Below are 19,821 nucleotides of genomic sequence, written 5' to 3'. Positions count from 1 at the left end.
TGTTTGGAGTTTGCCAAAAGGCACCAAAAGGACTCTCAGACCACAGGAGAAACAAGATTTCAGTTGTTTTTTTAACATACAATTTTGCTTTGTTATTATGGGGTATTGTGTGTAGATTGATAAACAACAATTAAATCCATTTTAGAATAAGGCTGTAACAAAATGTGGATAAAGTCAAGGGATCTGCATACTTCCCAATGCAATGTGTATATGTATATATACATATACTACATTCACGAATGTACTATTATAAAATCAAGATGTCTTAAAAGGGAATTTTCACACTACGGAGTCGAACTAAACCAAGCTGTACTGAGCCGGCCTGGTTACGCATCCTCCATAGTTACTGTCACCGTGCCGACAAGAGACAATGTGACAAGAAAATATCAGAGCCAGCACAGTTTGGTTTGGGATCGGCCCGATATTGTGTGAAAGGGGTATAAGAGTACCGACAAAGGGTGTGACATGAGGCCCTGGCCACTGATTGGCTGACAGAGAGGAAGTGACATGAAACACTGGCCACTGATTGGCTGACGGAGAGGAAGTGAGTTCTTACCTCGAGGGTACCACATCCCAAACAAAGGACGTAAAGAAATTTTAAAAAAACAATTAAAAAGAAGAAAATGATTAATTGTAAAAAAGAAAATCTGATTATTTAATTCTAAAGAAAAACATGAATCAAAATAACTGCAAAACAGCCAGATATGAGTAGTAAAGTGAAATTACTCTTGGAGTTTTATACACAGAGAGAGAGAGACAGAGAGAGAGGACAGAGAGAGAGGGAGAGAACAGAGAGAGAGCAAAGGACAGAGAGGAAGGACAGAGAGAGAGAGAGAGAGAGAGAGAGAGAGAGAGAGAGAGAGAGAAGAGACAGAGAGAGAGAGAGAGAGAGACAGAGAGAGACAGAAGGACAGAGAGAAGACAGAGAAGAGAGACAGAGAGAGAGAGAGAGAGAGAGAGAGAGAGAGAGAGAGAGAGAGAGAGAGAGAGAGAGAGAAGAGAGAGAGAGAGACAGAGAGAGAGACAGAGAGAGACAGAGAGAGACAGAAAGAGAGAGACAGAGAGAGAGAGACAGAGACAGAGAGAGAGACAGAGAGAGAGACAGAGAGAGACAGAGAGAGAGACAGAGAGACAGAGAGAGAGACAGAGAGACAGAGAGAGAGACAGAGAGAGACAGAGAGAGGAGAGACAGAGAGAGAGACAGAGAGAGAGAGACAGAGAAAGAGACAGAGAGAGAGACAGAGAGAGAGAGAGAGACAGAGAGAGAGAGAGAGAGAGACAGAGAGACAGAGAGGCAGAGAGAGAGAGACAGAGAGAGAGACAGAGAGAGACAGAGAGAGAGACAGAGAGAGAGACAGAGAGAGAGAGAGACAGAGAGACAGAGAGAGAGACAGAGAGACAGAGAGAGAGACAGAGAGAGAGACAGCGAGAAAGCGAGACAGAGAGAGAGAGACAGAGAGAGAGAGACAGAGAGAGAGAGACAGAGAGAGAGACAGAGAGAGAGACAGAGAGAGAGAGAGAAGGACGTACCTGAGAAGTTTTTTGTTACCAGCAGAGTGGTCAAAATGGCTCCCTGAAAGAGTGGAGGGGACAGAAAGAAAGGAGGGAAGGATGGAGACAGCAGAAAAGAGGAGGGGAGGAGAGAGCAGAAAAGAGGAGGGGAGGAGAGAGCAGAAAAGAGCAGGGGAGGAGAGAGCAGAAAAGAGGAGGGGAGGAGAGAGCAGAAAAGAGGGGAGGAGACAACAGAAAAGAGGAGGGGAGGAGAGAGCAGAAAAGAGCAGGGGAGGAGAGAGCAGAAAAAGAGGAGGGGAGGAGAGAGCAGAAAAGAGGAGGGGAGGAGAGAACAGAAAAGAGGAGGGGAGGAGAGAGCAGAAAAGAGGAGGGGAGGAGACAACAGAAAAGAGGAGGGGAGGAGAGAGCAGAAAAGAGGAGGGGAGGAGAGAGCAGAAAAGAGGAGGGGAGGAGAGAGCAGAAAAGAGGAGGGGAAAAGAGGAGGGGAGGAGAGAACAGAAAAGAGGAGGGGAGGAGAGACCAGAAAAGAGGAGGGGAGGAGAGACCAGAAAAGAGGAGGAGAAGAGCAGAAAAGAGGAGGGGAGGAGAGAGCAGAAAAGAGCTCTAGAAGGGATCATTTCACCAGACAACAGCAGAAAAGAGGAAGGGAGGAGAGAGCAGAAAAGAGGAGGGGAGGAGAGAGCAGAAAAGAGGAGGGGAGGAAGTCTCTACTGAAGGGCTGATCAGGACCAGACAACAGCAGAAAAGAGGAGGGAGGACAGATCAATTCACTGAGACAAGATTGTTAGAAGAATGAGTGGTATAAAGTCTCTACTGAAGGGCTGATCATTTCACCAGACAACAGCAGTGGTAGTATAGTCTAAAAGTCTCATTTCACTGAAGGAAGGACTGATCATTTCACCAGACAACAGCAGTGGTAGTATAGTCTCTACTGAAGGACTGATCATTTCACCAGACAACAGCAGTGGTAGTAAAGTCTCTACTGAAGGGCTGATCATTTCACCAGACAACAGCAGTGGTACTACAGTCTCTCCTGAAGGACTGATCATTTCACCAGACAACAGCAGTGGTACTATAAGTCTCTACTGAAGGGCTGATCATTTCAACAGACAACAGCAGTGGTAGTATAGTCTCTACTGAAGGGCTGATCATTTCACCAGACAACAGCAGTGGTAGTATAGTCTCTACTGAAGGACTGATCATTTCACCAGACAACAGCAGTGGTAGTATAGTCTCTACTGAAGGACTGATCATTTCACCAGACAACAGCAGTGGTACTATAGTCTCTACTGAAGGACTGATCATTTCACCAGACAACAGCAGTGGTACTATAGTCTACTGAAGGACTGATCATTTCAAAGCAGGTGGAAAGGGGGGTGAGAAAGAGAAGGGTGTGTGCTTGGCTACATCCCAAAGGGTGCCCTATTCCCTATAAAAGCCACTACTCTTTTTATTAAAGGATATTTATTGTGATATTTTCTTTTTGACAATAATAATAAACAGAAACAGAACCGTAGAATTAAATATTATGTACAAATGAACAATGGTTGGAAAGTCCTTTTGATCAGACATCTATGGGCCTTGTAGTAGTGCACGGAATAGGGAATAGGGTATTGTCACGCCCTGGTCAAAGTATTTTGTGTTTATTTTTATGTATTTGGTCAGGCCAGGGTGTGGCATGGGGTTTTTGTAATTGTGGTGTGTTTGTCTTGGGGTTTTGGTGGTGGTATTGGGATTGTAGCTTAGTGGGTTGTCTAGCAAGGTCTATGGCTGTCTGGAGTGGTTCTCAGGGAACCATATTTAGGCAGCCATATTCTTTGAGTTTGTCGTGGGTGATTGTCCTTAGTGTCCTATGTGTACTCGTTGTTAGTTTGCACCAGATAGGCTGTTTCGGTTTCGTTTATTGTTTTTTTGTAAGTTCGTGTTTCTTTGGTATATTAAACATGGATCGCAATCGACACGCTGCAGTTTGGTCCGACTCTCTTTCATCACCACTAGAAAACCGTTACAGAATCACCCACCACCAACGGACCAAGCGGCGTGTCAACAGGCAGGAGCAGCCGAAAAGGAGATGCTCACCAAGGATTTCTGGTCATGGGAGGAGATCTTCGACGGGAGAGGACCCTGGGCTAAACCAGGGAGTGTAGCCGCCCAAAGGAGCAACAGGAGAAGAGGCAACAGAGGCAGCAGCAGCAGGAGCAGCAGCAGCTACAGTGGGAGAGGTTGCACCACCTGGAGTTATGGACATGGGAGGAGGAATTGGACGGTAAAGGACCCTGGAATGAGCCTGGAGATTATTGTCGCCCCAAAGCCGAGCTGGAGGCAGCAAAAGCAGAGAGGCGGCATTATGAGGAGCTAGCACGGCAGAGCGGATGGAAGCCCGAGAGTCAGCCCCAAAAATTTCTTGGGGGGCTTACAGGGAGTATGGCTATGCCAGGTAGGAGACCTGCGCAAACTCCCTGTGCTTACCGGGGGCTGGAGAGACCGGGCAGGCACCGTGTTATGCTGTGGAGCGCACGGTGTCTCCAGTGCGGGTGCACAGCCCGGTTCGGTATATTCCAGCTCCGCGTATCGGCCGGGCTAGATTGAGCGTCGAGCCAAATGCCATGAAGCCGGCTCTACGCATCTGGTCCCCAGTGCGTCTCCTTGGGCCGGCTTACATGGCACCAGCCTTGCGCTCGGTGTCTCCGGTTCGCCTGCATAGCCCAGTGCAGGCTATTCCACCTCGCCGCACTGGCAGGGCAACCGGGAGCATTCAACCAGGTAAGGTTGGGCAGGCTCGGTGCTCAAGAGCCCCAGTGCGCCTGCACGGTCCGGTCTATCCAGTACCACCTCCACACCCCAGCCCTCCGGTAGCAGCTCCCCGCACCAGGCTTCCTGTGCGTGTCCTCGATCCAGTACCACCAGTTCCAGCACCACGCACCAGGCCTTCAGTGTGCCTCGCCTGTTCAGCGCAGCCAGCGCTTTTCTCCTCTCCTGCGCTGCTGGAGTCTCCCGCCTGTTTAGCGCAGCCAGAGCCTTCCTCCTCTACAGCGCTGCCGGAGCCTCCCGCCTGTTTAGCGCAGCCAGAGCCTTTCTCCTCTCCTGCGCTGCCGGAGTCTCCCGCCTGTTTAGCGCAGCCAGAGCCTTCCTCCGACACAGCGCTGCAGGAGTCTCCCGCCTGTTCAGCGCAGCCAGAGCTGCCAGTCTGCATGAAGCAGCCAGAGCTGTCAGTCTGCATGGAGCAGTCAGAGCTGTCAGTCTGCATGGAGCAGCCAGAGCTGTCAGTCTGCATGAAGCAGCCAGTCTACATGGAGCAGCCAGAGCTGTCAGTCTACATGAAGCAGCCCGAGCTGCCAGTCTGCATGAAGCAGCCAGTCTACATGGAGCAGCCAGAGCTGTCAGTCCGCATGGAGCAGCCAGAGCTGTCAGTCCGCATGGAGCAGCCAGAGCTGTCAGTCTGCATGGAGCAGCCAGAGCTGTCAGTCCGCATGGAGCAGCCAGAGCTGTCAGTCTACATGAAGCAGCCCGAGCTGCCAGTCTGCATGAAGCAGCCAGTCTACATAGAGCAGCCAGAGCTGCCAGTCTGCATGAAGCAGCCAGAGCTGTCAGTCTGCATGGAGCAGTCAGAGCTGTCAGTCTGCATGGAGGAGCCAGAGCTGTCAGTCTACAGGAAGCAGCCCGAGCTGCCAGTCTGCATGAAGCAGTCAGTCTACATGGAGCAGCCAGAGCTGTCAGTCCGCATGGAGCAGCCAGAGCTGTCAGTCTACATGAAGCAGCCCGAGCTGCCAGTCTGCATGAAGCAGCCAGTCTACATGGAGCAGCCAGAGCTGTCAGTCTGCATGAAGCAGCCAGAGCTGTCAGTCTGCATGGAGCAGCCAGTCTGCATGGAGCAGCCAGTCTGCACGGAGCTGTCAGTCTGCACGGAGCTGTCAGTCTGCACGGAGCTGTCAGTCTGTAAGGAGCTGCCAGTCTGCAAGGAGCTGCCAGTCAGCACGGAGCCGCCAGAGCGGTCAGTCTGTAAGAAGCCGCCAGAGCTGTCAGCCTATATGGAGCAGCTAGTGCCGCCAGTCTGCCCAGCGCCGCCAGTGCCCCCAGTCTGCCCAGCATCGCCAGTCTGCCCAGCATCGCCATCAGTCTGCCCAGCATCGCCAGTCTGCCCAGCATCGCCAGTCTGCCCAGCATCGCCAGTCTGCCCAGCATCGCCAGTCTGCCCAGCACCGCCAGTCTGCCCAGCGTCGGCCCAGCGTCGTCAGTCTGCCCAGCACCGCCAGTCTGCCCAGCACCGCCAGTCTGCCCAGCGTCGCCAGTCTGCCCGGCGCCGCCAGTCTGCCCGGCGCCGCCAGTCTGCCCGGCGCCGCCGGTCTGCCCAGCATCGCCAGTCTGCCAGACTCTTCCAGATCTGCCAGTCAGCCAGACTCTTCCAGATCTGCCAGTCAGCCAGACTCTTCCAGATCTGCCAGTCAACCAGACTCTTCCAGATCTGCCAGTCAACCAGACTCTTCCAGATCTGCCAGTCAACCAGACTCTTCCAGATCTGCCAGTCAACCAGACTCTTCCAGATCTGCCAGTCAACCAGACTCTTCCAGATCTGCCAGTCAGCCAGGATCTGCCAGTCAGCCAGGATCTGCTGAAACCACCAGCCAGCCAGGAGCTGGTAGATCTATCTACCTGCCTGAGCTTCCTCTCACTCCTGAGCTTCCTCTCACTCCTGAGCTTCCTCTCACTCCTGAGCTTCCTCTCACTCCTGAGCTTCCTCTCACTCCTGAGCTTCCTCTCACTCCTGAGCTTCCTCTCACTCCTGAGCTTCCTCTCACTCCTGAGCTTTCTCTCACTCCTGAGTTTCTCTCACTCCTGAGCTTTCTCACTCCTGAGCTTTCTCTCACTCCCGAGCTTCCCCTCAGTCCCGAGCTGCCTCGGTCCCGAGCTGTCCTTCAGTCCCGATCTGTTCCTCAGTCCAGTGGGGTTCTGGGTGAGGACTACTAGGCCATGGTCGGCGGCGAGGGTGGACTATCCAGGGACGAAGGGAGAGGGGACTAAGACATTAAAGGAGTGGGGTCCACGTCCCGGCCGGAGCCGCCACCATGGACAGACGCCCACCCGGACCCTCCCTATTGTTTTGAGGTGCGTTCGGGAGTCCGCACCTTAGGGGGTTCTGTCACGCCCTGGTCAAAGTATTTTGTGTTTATTTTTATGTATTTGGTCAGGCCAGGGTGTGGCATGGGGTTTTTGTAATTGTGGTGTGTTTGTCTTGGGGTTTTGGTGGTGGTATTGGGATTGTAGCTTAGTGGGTTGTCTAGCAAGGTCTAAGGTCATGGCTGTCTGGAGTGGTTCTCAATCAGAGGCAGGTGCTTATCGTTGTCTCTGATTGGGAACCATATTTAGGCAGCCATATTCTTTGAGTTTGTCGTGGGTGATTGTCCTTAGTGTCCTATGTGTACTCGTTGTTAGTTTGCACCAGATAGGCTGTTTCGGTTTCGTTTATTGTTTTTTTGTAAGTTCGTGTTTCTTTGGTATATTAAACATGGATCGCAATCGACACGCTGCAGTTTGGTCCGACTCTCTTTCATCACCACTAGAAAACCGTTACAGGTATAAGGAATAGGGTATACGGAATAGGGAATAGGGAATAGGGAATAGGATATAAGGAATAGGGAATAGGGAATAGGGTATAAGGAATAGGGTATAGGGTATAAGGAATAGGGAATAGGGTATAGGGTATAAGGAATAGGGTATAGGGTATACGGAATAGGGAATAGGGAATAGGGTATAAGGTATAGGTAATAGGGAATAGAGTATAGGGTACAGGGAATATGGAATAGGGTATAAGGAATAGGGTATAAGGTATAGGGAATAGAGTATAGGGTACAGGGAATAATGTATAGGGTATAAGGAATAGGGAATATGGAATAGGGTATATGGTATAAGGAATAGGGAATATGGAATAGGGTATATGGTATAAGGAATAGGGAATAGGGTATAAGGAATAGGGAATAGGGTATAAGGAATAGGGAATAGGGTATAAGGAATAGGGTATAGGTTATAAGGAATAGGGAATAGGGTATAGGGTATAAGGAATAGGGAATAGGGTATAAGGTATAGAGTATAGGGTACAGGGAATATGGAATAGGGTATAAGGAATAGGGTATAAGGTATAGGGAATAGAGTATAGGGTACAGGGAATAGGGTATAGGGTATAGGGTATAAGTAATAGGGAATAGGGAATAGATAATAGGGTATAAAGTATAGAGAATAGAGTATAGGGTACAGGGAATATGGAATAGGGGATAAGGAATAGGGTATAAGGTACAGGGAATAGAGTATAGGGTACAGGGAATAGGGTATATGGTATAAGGAATAGGGAATAGGGTATAAGGTATAGGGAATAGAGTATAGGGTACAGGGAATAGGGTATAGGGTATAAGGAATAGGGAATAGGGTATAAGGTATATGGAATAGGGGATAGGATACAGGGAATAGGGTACAGGGTATAAGGTATGGGGAATAGGGTACAGGGAATAGAGTATAGGGTACAGGAAATAGGGAAATGGGTATAGGGAATAGGGTATAGGAAATATGGAATAGGGTATAGGGAATAGGGTATAGGGAATAGAGCTCTGGGTATACAGTAGTGCATAGTATAGGGAATATGGAATAGGGTATAAGGAACAGGGAACAGGAAATAGGGTATAGGGAATAGGGTATAGAGCTCTGGGTAGACAGTAGTGCATGGTATAGGGCATAGGGTATAAGGAATAGGGTATCGGGAACAGCGAATAGGGTATAGAGCTCTGGGTAGACAGTCGTACATGGTATAGGGAATAGGGTATAGAGATCTGGTTGACACGGTATAGGGAATAGGGTATAGAGCTCTGGGTAGACAGTCGTACATGGTATAGGGAATAGGGTATAGAGATCTGGTTAGACACGGTATAGGGAATAGGGTATAGAGCTCTGGGTAGACAGTAGTACATGGTATAGGGAATAGGGTATAGGGAATAAGGTATAGGGAATAGGGAATAGGGAGAGACACATCTCTTGAGTTTCTGAATAGAACAGAGGACAGTGAAAGAGGAGTGTCACCTTGAGTTTCTGAATAGAACAGAGGACAGTGAAAGAGGAGTGTCACCTTGAGTTTCTGAATAGAACAGAGGACAGTGAAAGAGGAGAATGTCACCTTGAGTTTCTGAATAGAACAGAGGACAGTGAAAGAGGAGTGTCACCTTGAGTTTCTGAATAGAACAGAGGACAGTGAAAGAGGAGTGTCACCTTGAGTTTCTGAATAGAACAGAGGACAGTGAAAGAGGAGTGTCACCTTGAGTTTTCTCCTGGCGTTGAACTTCTTCAGACACTCCACAGTCTCCTGTCTGTGCATCATGGAAGCTACAGTGGACCGTTGCTGCAGACAGAGAACGTCATGTTTATTGATCATTTTATATTTATTTATTTTTTCACTTTTGTATATTATCTACTTCCACTTGCTTTGGGAAATGTTAACCCATGTTTCCCATGCCAATAAAGCCCCTTGAATGTAGTTGAATGGAGAGAGAATGTTATTTTATACAGGGGATTCCATTGAGACCTCGGGTCTCATTTCCAATGGTGCCGTGAGGACAACAATTCCAATAATCAATATGATCAATACAATAAACAATACAAATATTTAAACTACAAGATACAGTAACAGATACAGATACATTAAATTACATTTAATCAAAACTATTACAAATCTCATTAGGGGTTTTAAACTGCCCTAGTGGTACCGGAGAACCCAAATCTCAGTGAACTCATTCATCATTAGGGGTTTAAACTGCCCTGGTGGAACCGGAGAACCCAAATCTCAGTGAACTCATTCATCATTAGGGGTTTAAACTGCCCTAGTGGTACCGGGGAACCCAAATCTCAGTGAACTCATTCATCATTAGGGGTTTAAACTGCCCTAGTGGTACCGGGGAACCCAAATCTCAGTGAACTCATTCATCATTAGGGGTTTAAACTGCCCTATTGGTACCGGGAACCCAAATCTCAGTGAACTCATTCATCATTAGGGGTTTAAACTGCCCTGTGGTACCGGGAACCCAAATCTCAGTGAACTCATTCATCATTAGGGGTTTAAACTGTCATAGTGGTACCGGGAACCCAAATCTCAGTGAACTCATTCATCATTAGGGGTTTAAACTGCCCTATTGGTACCGGGAACCCAAATCTCAGTGAACTCATTCATCATTAGGGGTTTAAACTGCCCTATTGGTACCAGGAACCCAAATCTCAGTGAACTCATTCATCATTAGGGGTTTAAACTGTCCTCGTGGTACCGGGGAACCCAAATCTCAGTGAACTCATTCATCATTAGGGGTTTAAACTGCCATAGTGGTACCGGGAACCCAAATCTCAGTGAACTCATTCATCATTAGGGGTTTAAACTGCCCTAGTGGTACCGGGGAACCCAAATCTCAGTGAACTCATTCATCATTAGGGGTTTAAACTGCCCTGGTGGTACCGGAGAACCCAAATCTCAGTGAACTCATTCATCATTAGGGGTTTAAACTGCCCTGGTGGTACCGGGGAACCCAAATCTCAGTGAACTCATTCATCATTAGGGGTTTAAACTGCCCTGGTGGTACCGGGGAACCCAAATCTCAGTGAACTCATTCATCATTAGGGGTTTAAACTGCCCTGGTGGTACCGGGGAACCCAAATCTCAGTGAACTCATTTATCATTAGGGGTTTAAACTGTCATAGTGGTCCCGGGGAACCCAGACGAGGAGAGCTCATTCATCATTAGGGTTTTAAACTGCCCTAGTGGTACTGGGGAACCCAAATCTCAGTGAACTCATTCATCATTAGGGGTTTAAACTGCCCTAGTGGTCCCGGAGAACCCAAATCTCAGTGAACTCATTCATCATTAGGGGTTTTAAACTGCCCTAGTGGTACCGGGGAACCCAAATCTCAGTGAACTCATTCATCATTAGGGTTTTAAACTGCCCTAGTGGTACTGGGGAACCCAAATCTCAGTGAACTCATTCATCATTAGGGGTTTAAACTGCCCTAGTGGTCCCGGAGAACCCAAATCTCAGTGAACTCATTCATCATTAGGGGTTTTAAACTGCCCTAGTGGTACCGGGGAACCCAGACGAGGAGAGCTCAAACTAAAAGGATGATTTACCTTTAACTTAGTGGAGACAAGAGGGACCTCAAGAGTTAACCAACACTTATATTGGTTTACTTCAACTGGGAAGTTTGTAAACAAAGTGGGAGTAATGAAGAGATCTACGAGACTTTACTGAGGGATCAGACAACCTTCTGATTCAGGATGTAATGATGAGTAATGAAGAGATCTACGGGACTTTACCGAGGGACCAGACAACCTTTTGATTCCGGATGTAATGAAGAGATCTACGGGACTTTACTGAGGGACCAGACAACCTTCTGATTCAGGATGTAGTGATGAGTAATGGAGAGATCTACGAGACTTTACCGAGGGACCATACAACCTTCTGATTCAGGATGTAGTGATGAGTAATGGAGAGATCTACGGGACTTTACTGAGGGACCAGACAACCTTCTGATTCAGGATGTAGTGATGAGTAATGGAGAGATCTACGGGACTTTACCGAGGGACCAGACAACCTTCTGATTCAAGACCAGACAACCCTCTGATTCAGGATGTAGTGATGACTAATGAAGAGATCTACGGGACTTTACTGAGGGACCAGACAACCTTCTGATTCAGGACCAGACAACCCTCTGATTCAGGATGTAGTGATGACTAATGGAGAGATCTACGAGACTTTACCGAGGGACCATACAACCTTCTGATTCAGGATGTAGTGATGAGTAATGGAGAGATCTACGGGACTTTACTGAGGGACCAGACAACCTTCTGATTCAGGACCAGACAACCCTCTGATTCAGGATGTAGTGATGACTAATGAAGAGATCTACGGGACTTTACTGAGGGACCAGACAACCTTCTGATTCAGGATGTAGTGATGAGTAATGAAGAGATCTACGGGACTTTACAGAGGGACCAGACAACCTTCTGATTCAGGATGTAGTGATGAGTAATGAAGAGATCTACGGGACTTTACAGAGGGACCAGACAACCTTCTGATTCAGGACCAGACAACCCTCTGATTCAGGATGTAGTGATGAGTAATGAAGAGATCTACGGGACTTTACTGAGGGACCAGACAACCTTCTGATTCAGGACCAGACAACCCTCTGATTCAGGATGTAGTGATGACTAATGGAGAGATCTACGAGACTTTACCGAGGGACCATACAACCTTCTGATTCAGGATGTAGTGATGAGTAATGGAGAGATCTACGGGACTTTACTGAGGGACCAGACAACCTTCTGATTCAGGATGTAGTGATGAGTAATGGAGAGATCTACGGGACTTTACCGAGGGACCAGACAACCTTCTGATTCAGGACCAGACAACCTTCTGATTCAGGATGTAGTGATGAGTAATGAAGAGATCTACGGGACTTTACCGAGGGACCAGACAACCTTCTGATTCAGGACCAGACAACCCTCTGATTCAGGATGTAGTGATGAGTAATGGAGAGATCTACGGGACTTTACAGAGGGACCAGACAACCTTCTGATTCAGGATGTAGTGATGACTAATGAAGAGATCTACGGGACTTTACTGAGGGACCAGACAACCTTCTGATTCAGGATGTAGTGATGAGTAATGAAGAGATCTACGGGACTTTACAGAGGGACCAGACAACCTTCTGATTCAGGATGTAGTGATGAGTAATGGAGAGATCTACGGGACTTTACTGAGGGACCAGACAACCTTCTGATTCAGGATGTAGTGATGACTAATGAAGAGATCTACGGGACTTTACTGAGGGACCAAACAACCTTCTGATTCAGGACCAGACAACCTTCTGATTCAGGATGTAGTGATGACTAATGAAGAGATCTACGGGACTTTACCGAGGGACCAGACAACCTTCTGATTCAGGATGTAATGAAGAGATCTACGGGACTTTAGCGACGGACCAGGCAACCTTCTGATTCAGGATGTAGGGACGAGTATTACAACTGTCCCCTGTGATAAGGACTAGGGTAGACGGCATCAAAGGATTTAGAGTGGTGTGTCTGCTGTATTTGGATAATAAGGTATCACAATAAGTCCAGAACCGTGTGTGTGTGTGTGTGTGTGTGTGTGTGTGTGTGTGTGTGTGTGTGTGTGTGTGTGTGTTTCCATACACAGATCCAGGGGTGTTTGAGGGCCTCTGCGGTGGTGATGCGTTTGCCGGGGTTGATGGTCAACATCTTATTGATCAGGTCTTTGGCATCAGGAGTCACTGTGTCCCACTCTGGGGACGGGAACTATAGACACACATTACACACAATCAGTCAGTCCATCAATCAATCAATACATTCCACCATTCTGTCTATCAATTCATTAATTTCCAACACCAGTGAAGAGACAGAGAGAGAGAGAGAGAGAGAGACAGAGAGAGAGAGAGAGAGAGAGAGAGAGACAGACAGACAGACAGACAGACAGACAGACAGACAGACAGACAGACAGACAGACAGACAGACAGACAGACAGACAGACAGACAGACAGACAGACAGACAGACAGACAGACAGACAGACAGACAGACAGACAGACAGACAGACAGACAGAGAGAGAGAGAGAGAGAGAGAGAGAGAGAGTCAGACAGATAGAGAGATAGAGGTTGGTAGTTCTCACATCGTAGAGAGTCAGACAGACAGAGAGATAGATAGAGGTTGGTAGTTCTCACATCGTAGAGAGTCAGACAGAGAGATAGAGGTTAGTAGTTCTCCTGTCTTAGAGAGGAGAGAGTCAGACAGACAGAGAGATAGATAGAGGTTGGTAGTTCTCACATCGTAGGCCCCAGCCTTGATCTGCTGGTATAGTCTGTGTTGGTCCTCGTCCCAGAAGGGAGGGTAACCGACCAATAGGATGTACAGGATCACCCCTGGCAGGAAGACACACGCTTATCATCACCCACAGATCAAAACAACACAGTCTTGACCCCAAACTGACCCCTTTTTTGAATGGAATTGAGCCAACTTTCAGCAGGGAACAATGATTTGGAACAATCACATAGAAGAGAGAGAGAGAGAGAAAGAAAGGGAGAGAGAAAGAAAGGGGCGTACAGAGAGATATAGAAAGAGACACACAAAGAAACTATGTTATTTAGTTCAGTTCTAAAGGTCAAAGGTTAGAGATTAAAAGGTTGTTTGTTTACCACAGGCCCACATGTCCACAGGCTTCCCATATGGGTCTTTTCTCAGAACCTCTGGAGACAGGTAGCCTGGTGTACCAGCAAAACCTGTAGGGGAGGGAGGGAGGGAGGGAGGGAGGGAGGGAGGGAGGGAGGGAGGGAGGGAGGGAGGGAGGGAGGGAGGGAGGGAGGGAGGGAGGGAGGGAGGGAGGGAGGGAGGGAGGGAGGGAGGGAGGGAGGGAGGGAGGGAGGGAATAAATGGATGAGTGTATCAATAGTTTGATTGATTGATTTGAGTAATTGTTTCAGCAAATAATTAATTGATTACTTGAGTGAGTCATTCATTGATTAAATCGATCAATCAGTATATTTTTTACATTTTTAGTGATTCTTATCCAGAGCGACATACAGGACAAATAAAGGCAAATCAACTGATTTTCACCTAGTCAGCTCAGGGATTTGAACCAGTGACCTTTCTTTTAGGCTAACTACCGCCCTGAAAATGCAAAAGTGGAAGTGGTAAGAGGTTAGGGGTCAATTCTAGGCCAGGTCTGTGTGTCCTCTAATACTCACACTAGTGTGCAGACCCGACCCGACCCGACCCGACCCGACCCGACCCGACCCGACCCGACCCGAACCGCACTGTGCTAGCTTGTATTATTCATTTTCCCATTAGCCTTTCACTCACAGTACCGGAAACTACAGTGGAGGCTAGTTCAGCTCGGCTTGGTTCAGCTCAGTAGTGTGAAAAAAACACATTTCCTGTCCCGTCCCATAAGAGAGAAGCCACTCCACGATACTCACCAAACCATGCCTGTTGGTCGCCCTGCACCTCGATGGCGAGCCCAAAGTCAGCTAGCTTAACCGCCGCCCCCTTCAGCTTACTGGCCAATAGGAGGTTCTCAGGCTGGAGGGGGGCGGAGTCAAAATGGGTTAGAGGTAACACGACGCTCCTGGTAACCGTTGGCCGTAGACACAGATGTACAATCAGGTTTAGCCTCACGCAAAGTTAGAACCCGCTAGGCCAATTGTGCATTGCCCCACGGACCTCCCGGTCGCAGCCGGTTACGACAAAGCCTGGGCGCAAACCCAGAGTCTCTGGTGGCACAGCTGGCGCTGCAGTACAGCACCCTTAACCACTGTGCCACCCTCGTCATTTTCTACAATTTATCTACTTAAAACCTGTTGTGACTAGGGGGCAGTATTTTCATTTTTGGAAAAATAACGTACCCAAAGTAAATGGGATATTTTGTGAGGACAAGATGCTAGAATATGCATATAATTGACAGCTTAGGATAGAAAACACTCTAAAGTTTCCAAAACTGTAAAAATATTGTCTGTGAGTATAACAGAACTGATAATGCAGGCGAAAGCTCCCGGATCTGGGATATCAATTAAAATCAGATTTTTAAATCTACACTTAACAACAATGCTAACCTTATGCTTACCCCTAACCTAAATTAAGACCAAATAACTAAAATATACATTCTATTTTCATACAATTTTAAGATATAGCCAATTTAGAATTTGCAGTAACCACTAGGACTAAACTGACCTGAGATCAGTGTCTAGGGGCAACTTGTTTGCAGCAGGGCCATATAGTGGTAACCACTAGGACTAAACTGAGCTGAGATCAGTGTCTAGGGGCAACTTGTTTGCAGCTTGGCCATATAGTGGTAACCACTAGGACTAAACTGACCTGAGATCAGTGTCTAGGGGCAACTTGATTGCAGCTTGGCCATATAGTGGTAACCACTAGGACTAAACTGACCTGAGATCAGTGTCTAGGGGCAACTTGTTTGCAGCAGGGCCATATAGTGGTAACCACTAGGACTAAACTGAGCTGAGATCAGTGTCTAGGGGCAACTTGTTTGCAGCTTGGCCATATAGTGGTAACCACTAGGACTAAACTGACCTGAGATCAGTGTCTAGGGGCAACTTGATTGCAGCTTGGCCATATAGTGGTAACCACTAGGACTAAACTGACCTGAGATCAGTGTCTAGGGGCAACTTGTTTGCAGATTGGCCATATAGTGGTAACCACTAGGACTAAACTGAGCTGAGATCAGTGTCTAGGGGCAACTTGTTTGCAGATTGGCCATATAGTGGTAACCACTAGGACTAAACTGAGCTGAGATCAGTGTCTAGGGGCAACTTGATCCTACAGACACACACACAAAGAGAAACAAAGAGACAACGGTTGAACAGGGACACACGAACACAACAACACACTGGCATAAATACACACAGACACACACACAGACAAAGAAACACTCACACAAACACACAGACAGACACACACACACACACCTTCAGATGTACAATGTAAAACATGGGGTGATGGTGGTGATGATGATGGTGATGGTGGTGATGATGATGGTGATGGTGGTGATGATGATGGTGATGGTGGTGATGATGATGGTGATGATGATGATGATGATGGTGGTGATGGTGGTGATGGTGATGATGATGATGATGATGGTGATGATGAAGATGGTGATGGTGGTGATGATGATGATGATGATGATGATGGTGGTGTGATGATGGTGATGATGGTGATGATGATGATGATGATGATGATGATGATGATGATGATGATGTGATGATGATGGTGATGATGATGGTGATGATGGTGGTGATGATGGTGATGATGATGGTGGTGATGATGATGATGGTGGTGATGGTGAATGATGGTGGTGATGATGGTGGTGATGATGATGGTGGTGATGATGGTGATGATGGTGGTGATGATGATGATGATGGTGATGATGGTGATGATGGTGGTGATGATGATGGTGATGATGATGGTGGTGATGATGATGGTGATGATGATGGTGATGATGATGATGATGGTGGTGATGGTGATGATGATGATGATGATGGTGGTGATGAAGATGGTGGTGATGAAGATGGTGGTGATGATGATGGTGGTGATGATGATGGTGATGATGATGATGGTGGTGATGAAGATGGTGATGATGATGATGGTGGTGATGAAGATGGTGGTGATGATGAGATGGTGGTGGTGATGATGATGGTGATGGTGGTGATGATGATGGTGGTGATGATGATGGTGGTGATGATGATGGTGATGATGATGATGGTGATGGTGATGATGATGATGATGATGGTGGTGATGGTGATGATGATGATGATGATGATGGTGATGAAGATGGTGGTGATGATGGTGGTGATGATGATGGTGGTGATGATGATGGTGATGATGATGGTGGTGATGATGATGATGGTGGTGATGATGATGGTGGTGATGATGATGGTGATGAAGATGGTGGTGATGATGATGGTGGTGATGATGATGGTGGTGATGAAGATGGTGATGGTCTGACCATACAAACCTTCAGGTCCCTGTGAACGATGCCATTGACATGGCAGTGATGAACACTCTCTACAATCTGCTGTATGCAATGACTGAAGGAGGAGAGACAAAAAGGAGAGAGAGAGAAGAGAGAAGAGAGAAATGGACAGGGGAGAAACATCTTATTATATAAACAACGGTGTTTGATAGACACTGACCAAATGTTCAACAATAAAACACAGAAAATACCATATACAGATTACAGAGTTAAACAATACTCTCTCTGTTTGATCATAGTAAAGTAACAGTCCACTACAGATTACAGAGTTAAAGAATACTCTCTCTGTTTGATCATAGTAAAGTAACAGTCCACTACAGATTACAGAGTTAAAGAATACTCTCTCTGTTTGATCATAGTAAAGTAACAGTCCACTACAGATTACAGAGTTAAAGAATACTCTCTCTGTTTGATCATAGTAAAGTAACAGTCCACTACAGATTACAGAGTTAAAGAATACTCTCTCTGTTTGATCATAGTAAAGTAACAGTCCACTACAGATTACAGAGTTAAAGAATACTCTCTCTGTTTGATCAGAGTAAAGTAACAGTCCACTACAGATTACAGAGTTAAAGAATACTCTCTCTGTTTGATCAGAGTAAAGTAACAGTCCACTACAGATTACAGAGTTAAACAAACAACACCAGCTAACAGGGAAACACACCGACAACACAGATGAATCATTCTAGAACTATATACAGTACCTCCTCTCTCCCCATCATGCCTTCCCTCTTACCCCTCCACCCTCTCGCTCTTCCCCCTTCCACCCTCTCGCTCTTCCCCCCTCCAACCTCTCGCTCTTCCCCCTTCCACCCTCTCGCTCTTCCCCCTTCCACCCTCTCGCTCTTCCCCCTTCCACCCTCTCTCGCCCCCTCCAACCTTCCCCCCCCTTCCAACCTCTCGCTCTTCCCCCCTTATCTCTCTTTCCCTCTCTCCTCCTCTCTTTACAGAGGTTGTAATTCAACATAAAGTCTGTAGTGTGAAGTAGGTTCCATATCTATGGATAGGTCCCCAAATTGCACCCTATTCCCTATGTAGTGCACACATTTTGACCAGAGGCCTATGAGTTGCCATGGCGTCCTAGAAGCCCTGCTAGAGTGTTTATTACATGCAACTGCTGCTTTCTGAGCCATGGATTTACAGGTTGACTGACAGGGGAACACTCTTTGGCTAGCTAGTGTCATGACTCTCCTGTGAGGATCCAAAGACCGGGTTAAAACGGATCAACACCCGCAGAGGGGAGGAGGGATTGATGTGGGGGGTTTTATAGCACCTCACGTCTGGTCTTAAATTGTAAATCTCTAGGACGGAGGGAGACTTTCTCTCTCTGCACTTTAAAAATTGAGATTGAAATATTTTTGTTACAGAGATGTTTTGCCGCCCAAAAACTCAGTGTTCACTGTCCAACAGTGAACACTGGGACAATATTTTTAACATCCGAATGAAGGCGTATGATAAGAGAAGAAATATGGGAAATACATTTTTTATTTTGTGATGTCATTAAAAATGGTATAAAAATGATAAAACAAAAATATTGTATCATGAAGAGTTTTCAGACTGTATGTCAGGTTTCCATCCTTTACGTTGTATAGGAAATACCAGGGATGAAGAGAATATTTTGGCTAATATAGGAATGTGATTTTAGTGTCCTAACGAGATCATAGTTTTGATGATACTTTGCCCAGTAAGTAGCTACGCCCGAGGGAGCTCAGAGAGCGCATCAGCATAACGGAAACACCCCCTTTTTTCCCCAGAGTGCACAAAGGCTGAGTTGAGAATTAACATACCCACACCAGAAAGACTCTAGCTGCAGCTTAGTTCTCCATTGGTTTCGACCCTGAAAATCAACACGAGGTGAAGACGACAAAGTAGCCTCTTAACAGTCAATGTTCCGGCTAAGTAGCTGTTCTAAGTACTGTACCTAAGAAAGTGAATTGAAGTATGACCATCCGGGTACTCTCTTCAAACCATCGCTGGCTACACTGCGTTCATCACCCCACTGGGGATCATCGACACGGCTGATTAGCTCCACTGGACCACTCTTCCAGAACGAGTGAAATTAAACACGGACAACGAAAAAGAAGGACACTGTGACCTCTTGTGGACAATCAGAGCCTTACACTTGAGAACTAAGGCCCAGCGGAACCCTTTTCAAAAAACGGAACCCTTTTCACGAAGCGAAACCCTTTTCACGAAGGACTGGGTCCAACAGAGATACACGATCAAGGAAGACATTCAACACGTAAATACAATCATTACTTCTTTCCCAAACGGGCGGTAGTTCGGGGAAAAGTATTGTGATTACTGTGAGCGTACTTTCCAAATGTATCCAAGTGTTCTCTCTCTCTCTGTGTCTCTTTCTGTCTCTCTCTCTCTCTCTTTCTGTCTCTCTCTCTCTCTCTCTCTCTCTGTCTCTCTCTCTCTGTCTCTCTCTCTCTCTCTCTCTCTCTCTCTCTCTGACTCTGTCTCTCTCTCTCTCCCTCTCTTTACCTCTTCATCTTATGTAACAAGTGTCGTATTGTGTCAGTCCGCTAGGGACCTGTTTCCATCGTATTATGTTTCTAATCAATAACCTATACCGTGTGTTTGTGTGTGTGTGTGTGTGGGTATCCTGTGTTATCATTTAGTCATTAAGTAAATAAATAATTACATCAATTTGTGTGGTACGGAATGATCAGTTAAGGCTGGGGTTTGTGCAGATGCAAGGAGTATACAACGTTCAGAATTATGAGACT

The 19,821-nt window shown here is 46.9% G+C and overlaps 1 protein-coding gene across 2 annotated transcripts in view; it reads right to left on the bottom strand.

Annotated features, from left to right (window-relative positions):
* The window catches only part of LOC112240193 (calcium/calmodulin-dependent protein kinase type II delta 2 chain-like), an 81,008-nt gene that overhangs the window by 30,764 nt on the left and 30,423 nt on the right, over positions 1-19,821 (bottom strand). For both annotated transcript variants that reach the window (XM_042315341.1, XM_042315340.1), the window contains exons 6-12: positions 17,069-17,141; positions 14,517-14,619; positions 13,737-13,820; positions 13,369-13,463; positions 12,722-12,844; positions 8,807-8,890; positions 1,531-1,573 (exon numbers count right to left, since the gene is read on the bottom strand). In XM_042315341.1, the coding sequence (XP_042171275.1) occupies positions 1,531-1,573; positions 8,807-8,890; positions 12,722-12,844; positions 13,369-13,463; positions 13,737-13,820; positions 14,517-14,619; positions 17,069-17,141 (605 nt within the window). The remainder of the gene's footprint in view (positions 1-1,530; positions 1,574-8,806; positions 8,891-12,721; positions 12,845-13,368; positions 13,464-13,736; positions 13,821-14,516; positions 14,620-17,068; positions 17,142-19,821) is intronic.

This window comes from Oncorhynchus tshawytscha, unplaced genomic scaffold (assembly GCF_018296145.1).
Source record: "Oncorhynchus tshawytscha isolate Ot180627B unplaced genomic scaffold, Otsh_v2.0 Un_contig_5929_pilon_pilon, whole genome shotgun sequence".
Taxonomy (NCBI): Eukaryota; Metazoa; Chordata; class Actinopteri; order Salmoniformes; family Salmonidae; genus Oncorhynchus; species Oncorhynchus tshawytscha.
The sequence above is the reverse complement of the archived record's forward strand: the minus strand, read 5'-3'. Positions and strand labels throughout refer to the sequence as shown.